Source organism: Sebastes umbrosus, chromosome 13 (genome assembly GCF_015220745.1).
Source record: "Sebastes umbrosus isolate fSebUmb1 chromosome 13, fSebUmb1.pri, whole genome shotgun sequence".
Lineage (NCBI taxonomy): Eukaryota > Metazoa > Chordata > Actinopteri > Perciformes > Sebastidae > Sebastes > Sebastes umbrosus.
In genome coordinates, this window is record NC_051281.1 from 28,904,031 (window position 1) to 28,915,074 (window position 11,044).

At 45.6% G+C, this 11,044-nt stretch overlaps 1 protein-coding gene across 1 annotated transcript in view; it reads left to right on the forward strand.

The window, feature by feature from the left end:
- Positions 1-10,143, forward strand: part of fam160a2 (family with sequence similarity 160 member A2) — a 31,635-nt gene extending 21,492 nt beyond the window's left edge. Inside the window, exons 7-12 of the mRNA XM_037789227.1 lie at positions 632-711; positions 1,881-2,050; positions 4,110-5,528; positions 7,759-7,937; positions 8,351-8,513; positions 9,438-10,143. Of these exons, the coding sequence (XP_037645155.1) occupies positions 632-711; positions 1,881-2,050; positions 4,110-5,528; positions 7,759-7,937; positions 8,351-8,513; positions 9,438-9,742 (2,316 nt within the window). The 3' untranslated portion in view covers positions 9,743-10,143. The remainder of the gene's footprint in view (positions 1-631; positions 712-1,880; positions 2,051-4,109; positions 5,529-7,758; positions 7,938-8,350; positions 8,514-9,437) is intronic.
- Positions 10,144-11,044: the final 901 nt, after the last annotated feature.

Sequence of the window (11,044 nt, forward strand, 5' to 3'; positions counted from 1 at the left end):
TGTGTGTGTGCATTTGTGTGATAGAGCCTCAAGGCCCTTACATGAACTCAGTTGTGCGGGCGGTGCGTGGGCTGAGAACAAGAATGGATTGAAAGCGACTCCAGCAGAATACAGTAGGTTCATCGGGTTTTTCAGAACAAATATGGAGCATAAATATCAACAAGTCTGCTGCATTTGTCGGGCTGATGCGTTGCACATTGTTTGTAGTCGGTGAAACAATCCACGGTGAAATGTGTGTGCGCATAATCTTACATTTCAGTCGCGCTGAGACAATCGTTTTTTGTTGTAGAGGGCAACAATAGAAACGAAACGGAAAGATTTCATCTTTAAAGGAAAGCTGTGGTTTTATTTTTGTAGTTTAGGTCCACCACTCACGTGATCAACATTTTAATAGGACTGTACCACTGAGCACAGGATTCTCACATCGTCCTGGTGCACTTTTATATTCCTGGAACACACCTGGGAAATGAAAGGAAAAGTTAAATGTCACATTTTTTTGTAAATTTATGTTTTGGGGAACATTTTCAAAAAGAATAAAAAAAATAACATCCATATTGTTTACCATATCATATGCAAATTGGCATTCACATATTCTCTTTCTAACTACTTTGTTTATCTCTGTGTGTTGCAGCTCTGCATGGTGTCGTTGAGCCTCTTCAGGACTCTTCTGTCTCTGAACTGTGAAGACGTCATGCTGCAGCTCGTTCTCAGGTACGTCTGGCACATCTCGGCACATCTTCCCAAGTGTTGTGTTTTTAAATGGCTCGTTTAATTAATCCATGTGTCACAAAGTCACTCTGTCTTATGTGTACAGTACAGAGTATTTTTGCTAGGGGTCGGGGAAAAAAATCGATACAGCGTAGTGTTGTGATGTTTTCCATAGATACTGGTATCATATGAAACTAGAAAACCTAAAAAATCCATTGGTACCAACCATGTCATACTAGCTTGTTGGGAAGAACGTTAAATAATAATAAAATTCCACCTGAAAGTATTGCACAGTATGAATTACACCCGAGTAGTACTGATATTGCACAGTCAGTATACAGTATAGTGCTGTTATTGTCAGTTTTTGGTGTGTATGTGGTCTACTGTGAGCAGTGCTGGTTGGTGAGTCTAAATAGCAATCTGTGATAGCGCTCCTTCACACACTTCGTGTAGAGCAGCCTGTCGCTGAAGGAGCTGCAGTGCTGAGATGGTGTCTTGCATGGGGGTGGGAGTCATTCTCCATCATGGATGACAGCTTATCCATCATTCTCTCTCTCTCCCACCACCTCCACTGGGTCCAGGGGGCATCCCAGGACAGAGCTGGCCTTCCTGATTACTTTATCAAGGCTCCTCCTTTCCGCAGTCGAGATGCTGCTGCCCCGGCAGACCACTTTCAACAGCCATAAAAAATGTCTGATGCCACCACAGTGTCATAAAAGGTCTTAAGGAGTGCACTCCAAAAGACCAGATAGAGTGTGCTCTGGCCTTTCCTGTAAAGTGCAGTTGAGTTGACTGTCCAGTCCAGTTTATTGTTCAGGTGAACACCCAGGTACTTGTGTGTGTCCTCTTTTCAGAATGTTGAAAAAAATGAAACAAGGGGATAGTTATGTTTTCCTCACAGATGGGGAACACACTGTGTCCACATTTAAAACTTTTACTAGCATTTAGTGAACTTCCAAGGCCAGTTTTGCCTTTTTGACTTCAAGACTAAAACAGCAAATAGCCTGTGACTTTGTACTTCTTGGTATGTTCTACGTTGGTAACTGCCAACTTGTCACAGCAAGATAGAACAGCCAACAATGCCAGAGAAAGTGTGGTATCAAAAATAACTGCATTTATAAATGGTTTGTGCATTGTGTGTGTGTGTGTGTGTGCGTGGTTTACCCCCCCAGGTATCTACTGCCCTGTACCCATGTAATGCTGAGTCAGCGTCGTGCCATCAGAGAGATTGACCTGTACGGAAAGTCGGCAGACAAGTTCCTGTCGCTGATCCCAGAGTGCTGCCGGGTGAATGCAGCGTCTGCAGCTGAGCGGGACGAGGACGGTGCTTTCTGGGGCAAAGGTGAGCAACAGACAACCTCTGTGAAAAAGAAACAGTTCACACTTTATAGCTGTAGCTGTGAAGTGAACAACTATGGATATGTCTACACTTTGTTTTTCATCTATTGGCTGGCACAAATTAAATAATTCAAGAGCAAAAAATATTGATTTAAGTGCATGTTTTTTTTTTTTTCTCGTGACACCTGCTGGGCTCTGTCGAAAGACCACATTTCTACATATACTTGAAATATCAAATCAAGATGATGATATTAACTCAAAGTGTAACTATCCCCCAAACCACTTTTTTTCAGCTGAAAACAACCGATATACTGTATGGGTATTTAGTAGTGTTTTGTGACAGTGGCCGCTAGATGGTGGTGCAGTAGCACTGCCGCCATTTTGGACTGAAAACGCCAATGAGTCCATATCCATGAATGTATAAAGAGACGTCTGTAAATCAGAGGATACCTTTTTTTTCAACTTCCCAGTACGAACGCTTAAAAATCCCTCATTTAAATCATTATGTCCTTAAAGTTGTAAAATGAACTAACAGCTGAATCCAGAGTTATTTTCCTCGGCACAATGAACGTGCGTCAGACCCACGGGACCGCACCGCCCTGCACGCTCATATGACACATCCGGTTCTGTCAGCTTCCTGCTAGCTGTATGCGTCTGTAATAATGGATATATTGGCTGTAATTCATCACTTTTATTATCTTCTAATACACCCATGGGCTGTATGCTGTAAGCCTGTACCGTGGTGGATGTATTAACATCTCTGTCACCAAACAACCGGCTATCAGCCAGTAGCTAGTAGTGCTAGAAGCATGACATCAACAGAATTTGATGGAGTTTTAGGTTATTTAACACGCAGAATCAGAAGCACAGGACACAACCTCTTCTACGTCCATGGTCTGTGGTCTGTTGGATCCATTTTGGATCCTTGATGTGAAAAAGTTTGAGATTGCTCTCAAAATCTGTGTGCTGGATTTTTCTAACTTCCATTTATGTCCATCGCTCACTTTATGCTCCTCTGGGAAGCAGCTGGGCAAAAAGAGTTTAATAAATAAATAAGTAATTAGATAAACAGTTATAATAGTATGCATATTTATAATATTTTCATTGTTCAACTCAGGCCATTTCTCATTAAAGATATGACACAAGAATAGAAATAATTCAGTTTTACTTTTCTGCGGCACTTTGTAGGCGTCCGGTAGTCGCCTTCAGTTCAAAATGGCAAAAGCGTAGCTCTGCTGTTCGGCGCTGACGTTGCAACGGAACGAACAATTGGCTTCTTAGCAACATACGTTCTTTGGTGTTACTGATGGATTCAGGTCCAAATTTTGACACTTTGGTGCAAAGTATTTTAATTTTACATATTGCAATTTTATTCTGCTATTAGGTGATCTGGAGGTAAACGACATATATGAGGGTAAGTTTGGAAACCAACCAACTGCCGCTTCCTGCCCTTTCCTATAAAACCAACATCTCCAACGTCACCCGTCTCAGCCCACTGTGGAGAGACGAGTAGTGAAGAGTAGCTGTTACCCTTTCAATTAGCATGTGAAGCTTTTGTGCTAACCACTAGCATATACATAGCTAGTCTAGCACATCTCCTACATGTAGCCTTACATGTTAACTCAAATTCACACGCTCATAAGAGTTTATGCTGTATTTTGTCACCATAAATGTCCCTTTACAGCACTCTTACCTAACCATAATCGTTATAATGGTCAACAGTAGTTGAAAGGGTGACAGCTATCACGAACGGTAATTTAGAAACAGCTAAGTCCGGCTAAATGTTAAAGTAATGTAGATTATACAGCAAGCTAGCTTGCTAACTAGCCACCTGCTAGATGTGCTGTGCTGTGATTGTAATGGTGTACAGGTTACGGTGAATGAGCCAACAACGATGGACGCGACTGTGTGCATCTTAGCTCCTCACCCCCTCCCAGCCCTGCCCATGTTGAGGCATTTTTTTAATTTCCAGGGTAGAGGCACTTCAGCCAAAACTCTGTTGTTTAGTTCCCCTTCATCAGTGGTGTGAAAAAGTTCAGTGTCTGTATTTTGTCATCCTGCAGTGGTAAACAGTCCCAGCACAGAGTCTCCGGCCCCACCCAGACCCAGCACTCCATCCCGCTTAGCCTTCTTCATGCGCCAACAGAGCAGCGGCGGTGGCTCAGGAGGAGGAGGAGGAGGTCCCTCCACCCCCACCAGCACGGAGCCGCTGCAGTCGGGTCCTCCCAGCTCCCACCCCATGTCCCCCGACAGCCCCATGCACCAGCAGCACACTAACACCGAGTGTCTGGACTGGGACTCGGGCTACCTGGAGTACCTCAAAGACTCCCGGCGGGGCATCGAGGTTTGCTCCTGGGCGTGCCGCGACTGGTCGGCGCCCTACGACGGAGAGAACCCCTCCCCGAGCACGGCCCCTACGCCCCCGCCTCCCCCTACCTCCAACCCCTCCATGGCCATGTTCCCCGAGCACTTCTCCTTCCAGCAGGGAGGAAGCAGCAACACCCCTCCGGGCCAGCAGAGGGCGGCCGTCGTGGCCGCGGCGCGATCCGAGTGGAGCAGCTCGGAACGGGACAGCGGAGAGTGGGACGTCACGATCGGCAAAAACAACTGCATCAGCCTCACGCCGCGCTCCAAGAAACGCAGCCTGCAGCAGAGAGAGGAGCTCCTGCCGAAGCCTATACCTCGTCTCGTTCCCTCCTCCTCCTCCTCGTCGTCGTCGTCTTCGGCCACCCCTTTATCGACTTCCCACCCCGCCTCGTCCCCGGCGCCTCACAATCCCACCTCTGCCATCACCGTCAGCTACCAGGCCATGTATAACGGAACGACGGGGCAGGGTGACGGGTGCTCAGACAATCGAGACAGAGGTCTGGAGGTGAAGAAAGTGAAGAGAGACTTGGGGGAACAGCAGTATCTGGATGAAAACGCGAATCAAAACGGATCCCTCGTCACCTGCTCCTCCCAAAGCTGCACCGTTCTCCCGCAGTCCATTTTTAGCAACAGCGAAATGAGCGACGCAAAATCGCTCCGCCCTAACCAGATTTCCTCTCAGAGCCCCGTCGCCCAGCTAACGTCTGACGCCAAACTGCTGACCGGTGACACCTCGAACCCACACGGCGCGTCCTCAGATCTTCCAGAAGCCAACCAACAATCCGTAGAAAGTCTCATCCAGGAGCTGCTGGAGCAGGCACCGGGAGAACCGCAGCCCCCCGGAGAATCCAACGGACAGGGCATCAGCATCGAGGCCTTCACGCAGGAGCTGAGGGAGCTGGAGGACCGGGTGAAGGAGCGCAGCAGGGCGGCCGGCCAGCAGGAGGAGATCGCCAGAGAGCCTTTGTCTTCTTCTGAGCGGCAGGAGGAGGAACAACAGCCGTCCTCGGCCCTGGAGGCGAAGCCGACGGGCGACGCTAAGGGAGACGGGCCTGTGGCGGGCCTCTGCAGTCCTGCTAGACCACTAAATCTGCCTACGTCTCAGCCGTACACAGGTGAGACTCACACCGTTGACGTCTTTCTGTTGCTGCATGTTTTCAACCACGACTTTTCATTTGCGGAGGGACAAAGTGTTGAAAGTGTGATTATTGGTTGTATTTTTATTAAAGCTTATGCCCAGTTGTTCAATTCTGGGTAATTAAAGGTGCTATTGATAATATTGATAACATTGATAACATTCAGCCACTAGACGTCGCACTCTCCCTCCCCCATTCCATTGCATTCACTTCATAACAAGTGGTTGCCAAGCCTTGTTAGAGGTGGGAACCAAACGTTAGATATCTTCCACAGAGATGAATAAAACATTCATTTTGGATCCGTCAAAATTTAAAGCCATACTTTTATTCAGCAGCTTTCTAAAAGCTCTGTGGATGTTTTATTTATTTTTTAATTATTTGTCTACAAAAAAATGTTATCGATAAGATCTTTAAGGTATTTTATATTTAGTGGTATCTCTCTTTGACTATTCGCTCCATATCCGCGTACACAGTCGAGGATCCGATACAAAAACAACAGAAACATTAGTAATCATGAGATATTCGATGATTCTAAATCAAGATACTCAGTCGCTATTAGAATGTGAAATTTTTATTTCTTACATAATAAGTGCCTAAAATAGATACATTATTGCCTCCACTGTTATTTCAAATACTGAATCATAGAATCCCCAGGCATAATCCTAATAATGAAGGATTTCTTATTCACTAAAATGCTGCTGACTTTATTGTTGTTCATCTCAGTTCCTGTATCAGTGTCATCCTCCTGAATTTGGCATTTTCAATAACGCTGTGTGGGCGCGTGTCCTTGATAATAAAACAGCACACGGCTTCAGTGAGCTGGAGGAGTTTTGAGGCCATTTGGAAGTAGCATTAGCTGCTAATGCTAGTGTGATGGTACGTGTCCACAGGGGCCTTTTTTTATCGCGTAGCGATCGCCTCGCTTACCAACATCGGACGCTTGATGGGCTGCCACTAGGCAACTGATTGGACGAATGCTTTCCCTCCGTGGGCTGCTGCTCCCAGCTTTCAAACGGGAACCAACATGGCGGCTCGTTTGGAAACTTTCTCCTCTTATATCACGAAAATAGTTCACCGAAATATGATTCTGAAAACATTTTATGCGAGAAATAAACCATGCAGATGCTGAATCTGTCTTTATTTTGGATCAACAACTGTTAGTTTAAAGGTTTCTCGGGAGTTTAAAGAGGCGGCGAGTCATGTCAGACACTCCTGATTTGCATAAAGTAGCTTAGACCTCAACTTTATGCTAATGAGGAGCGGGCGACGTGACGCTCCGTCTCTTGAATCGCGCCGCCACGCTACCAGAATGCATTGCACGGCTGCTTACATAGACAATGAATGGGAAGCGTGGAAAGGATGGAGGCTGTGAACACGTACCATTACTCACCTTGGGTTAACTGCTTCTCTTGGTAATTTACCTGTCAGCGCACATCGCCCTCTTAAAGGAACAGTGTGTAACATTTTGGGGGATCTATTAGCAGAAATGGAATATATAATATTCATAACTATGTTTCCACTAGTGAATAATCACCTGAAACTAAGAATCATGTTTTTGTTATCCTAGAATGAGCTTCTTCATATCTACATAGGGAGCGGGTCCTCTTCAAGGAGTCTGCCTTGTTGCTCCACCTTGTTTCTACAGTAGCCCAGAACGGACAAACCAAACACTGACTCTCACCGTAGTTCTCCGACAGGCTTGTGAAACTGCAGTAAAGTGAGCCGCAGAGTGCTACTTTAACACTGTTTAAATAAGTCGTGAGGTGTGTGGTGCCACCAGCAGATTTGATCACACCTCTGTTTATGCTTATACGGTAGTCTGAGTACCAGCTTTCGCCTCATCAGCATTTGAATAACATTTCCAGCAGCCGTATCCACCCAAAGACTAAACCGCTTTTCTCCTTTGTAATAACCTTTTAGACACACAGTTTTTCATTGAGTCCTGCAATCATAGGGTTATACAGTTTTTCCCTCGCCACAGTGGCAGCTTTTCAACCAATTGTCCCCATTTAACCTCTACAAGCTGTTAAAGCACCCCCGCTGCCTGTTTTTCACACTTTGACAGCCTCTACGCCACATCGCTCATTTAAAAAAAAGCTGTCAAAAGACACCTTTGATTTCATCCGTGTTTTGTACGCAAAGCAGCTGAGCTAAAGTTACGTGTCGCGTCTTTCCTTTCACTGATCCATCAATCCCCTCCTCTGTGCAGGTCCGTTCATGGTGGTTCTGTTTACCAAGCTGGAGAACATGCTCCAAAACTCGCTGTACGTCAACATCCTGCTCACGGGCATCGTGGCCCAGCTGGCCTGCTATCCTCAGCCCCTCCTACGCTCCTTCCTGCTCAACACCAACATGGTCTTCCAGCCCAGCGTCAAGTCACTGATCCAGGTACACCGCGCCATGCAAAACCTGTTGTATATTAAGCAAGGAATGCTCTTCATTGAGCTTAAGTGCATTTAATTTCTTAACAAAGTGGTTGGCACAAAGTGGAGGAAATAGTTTCTACATTTCTACTTGAAACGACGACAGTCTTCTGTCTGTAGGCATAGTTGTCCACTTCCAGCCCACCTCACTTCTGTGCTAGCTTTTGTTTCCAAAAGCATCAGACCCACAATGCAGTTTCTTTTTCCATCTTCCGTTTCTGTCCATATTCTAAGATGCCTGACTAATAACTGTTACAAAAAAAAAATGCACTTCAGTTTGGGAACAGTGAAAACTCTAAAGTGAAATTTAGTAACAAACACAAGCCAGCTGTCACTGAAGATCAATCAGAACTTTTCCCCCATCCCGACTCCCCCCAGGTTCTAGGTTCTGTGAAGAACCGTATCGAGGCGTTTGCAGCCTCTCACGAGGACTTCCCTGCCATGCTGAAGAAAGCCCAGCAGTACCTGGTGGCCCGAGGCAAAGTGGACTGGGCTGACTTGCCTGGAGCAGTTCCCACCCTGCGGCGCTCTGATTCATTAGGTGAGCACGGAAACAGGAGGAGCTGCATTCACACATCCAGTGTGTGTGTGTGTGTGTCGTATGTCTCTGGTATCTAGTCAGGCAGACCTTTTTTAATACCTTCCCTATCTGGCTATTCAACCGGCATTAAACACTAACGGTGACGATATCAAACATGCAATATCGTTGACAAAAAAACAAGACTAAAATGAAGTTTAAAAACATAAAAACTTTACCAAAATCCCTCTTTATTTTCGGCACCTTCCATCGTCTCCTCCCCTCGCTGTCACTCTCTGTGTCTCAAACACACACACACACGGACGTAGCTTTGGTCTCCAGGACCAGAGCCTCTGCTGTACTCTGCTCCTCTGTCTGCCTGCCTGCCTTCACTCACACACCGCGCTCGTTCACGCTCTTTCGCTCCACTCTCACGTGCATGCGCGCACACTCCACACTGCAGAAGAGTTAGTTTAGCTCTGAGAATATCTAGTGAATGTACAGTGGACGAGCGATGCTCGTTCATGTCTATGTAGAGCGAGCACAAGCACGAGCCCGACGCTGACTTTTGTTGACTTAACGGCCACAGGTGTCGCTGTTAAAAAGCAATTTCTGAATCTTACAAATAGTCCCTTTAAGAGAGAAAAAAGTAATAACTAAAAGATGACTAAAATGTTTTGAGTTGTCTTTGACTAAAACTATGAATGATAAAAATGACTAAAATGTGACTAAAACTAATTTTCATTTTAAGACTAAGACTAATCTAAATTAGCTGCCGAAATTAACACTGACTCAAGGTCCACTTAATAGCTTTGTTCCAGAGCTTTCAGCCATCTTTGAAAGCCCTGGAAAAACCGAGCATGCGGACCTCGAGTTCAGATTAATTTCAAGTCACGTGTCCTTGTTAGCACCGTGCTGATTTGTAAACTTAATGTGCTCTTGTTCCAGTGAAGAGTCGCAAGCCATCTCTCGGAGACCTGATCCTCCGTCACACCAACAGCCCGACCCGGGCTCGACACGCCGCCCAGCTGGCCCTCGCGCACGTACGCGACGGCGGCCAATCGCTGCACAGCGCCCTGTTCAAGGGCAGCGGAGGGGCCTCCGGCCTGGAGAAGCAAGCCGAGGCGCTGCGAGTGAAGAACGCCGTCTACTGTGCCGTCGTCTTCTGCGAGTTCCTCAAGGAGCTGGCCGCCCTGGCCCAAGAGCACGCCGTTGCTCTGCCTTTCCCTCACAGCCAGGAGGCAGAGGAATAGACGGCGAGCTCTTCAGCCGCCATTTCCTTTTCTTGATTAGGCTCTAAAAGCAGAGTTCTATAGGGTTCTCCCATCGCCTGAGGACGGACTGGAGCACGGAGACTTTTTCTGTCACTGAAAAGTGGGTCGCCTGCAAGACAAAAAGCAGGATGAAAAACGTGGCATTTTTGTACCAAAATCATCATAAGACATCTATAGGACACCTATAGGACACCTATAGGACTGGAAGAGTTTTTCCATCATCCGTAAACTTATAGGATATTGTGCATATCATGTATTATATTTACATTCTATACACAGAGAAATCTCTTGAGATTTTAGGAGCTTGTACATACACATACCATGTCATGGTATAATGTGACACAGTAAAGCCACAGATAAAAGAAATAGGCGCACATATTGGTGCTAGTCTCTTTTCTGTTTTAAGTTTGAAAGGGTGCTTTCAGGCGGCACAGAGGAGAGAGAAGGTTTTGTCCTCGACGGAAGTCTAACAAAACACCAAAAATAGTTTGGCAGGAGAACATTGAAAGTGTAGACTCATCTTTTACTTTGGTCCTCTATCAAGGACTGGCCAATAGAGAGAGCTCACAGAGAAACAGTAAGTGTTCCGAGGAGCGTCTCAAGTGTCCAGTTTTCTTCTTTTTTTTTTTTTTTAAAGGCCGCACTGCTGCAAAGACTAGTCATCAATGAACGAGATGAAAAACTGGAACACACAGGTGAGGGAGAGGGCCACTTTCTCTCCTGCGAATCGAATCCGCACGGCCAACACAGACGTACTGGAAAAAACTTTGGGTAAATGAATACCATTTTTTAAAAAATAATATTTTGTTTTGTGTTTTTTGCATTTGCACCATTTTCTAGACATATCAGCGACGTGTGAGAGCAAGGTGTGTCTGTGAGGTTTATTTTGATTTTAAATGACTCCTTTTTCCAAAAGGCGACGCCAACTCTTCAGGCCATCAGTAAGCCATTCACCTGTTGCCATAAAAGGGAGGCTGCGGGGATTGAAAAAGGCAGCACTGCTTTACAATTCATACCTTTTTATTGTGTGTCATTTAGTCTCTTTTGAAATACCTGAGAGTCTGCCAGGGAAAAAAAGCAAGAAGGGATTTTTTTTTTCTTTATTTCTAGGGAGAAATCATGATTTCCATTTACTTTAAACTGACATTTGAAAAAGGTCACGAGGCATTCACTGACGTTTCTTTAGACAGATCTTTGTTTGCCAGCTATGAAAGTGACGCCTGTAAGAAGCGATCTCAATTTTTCCATTTTTTAGTTTAGCTTCAAAATATTGTCTCTTTT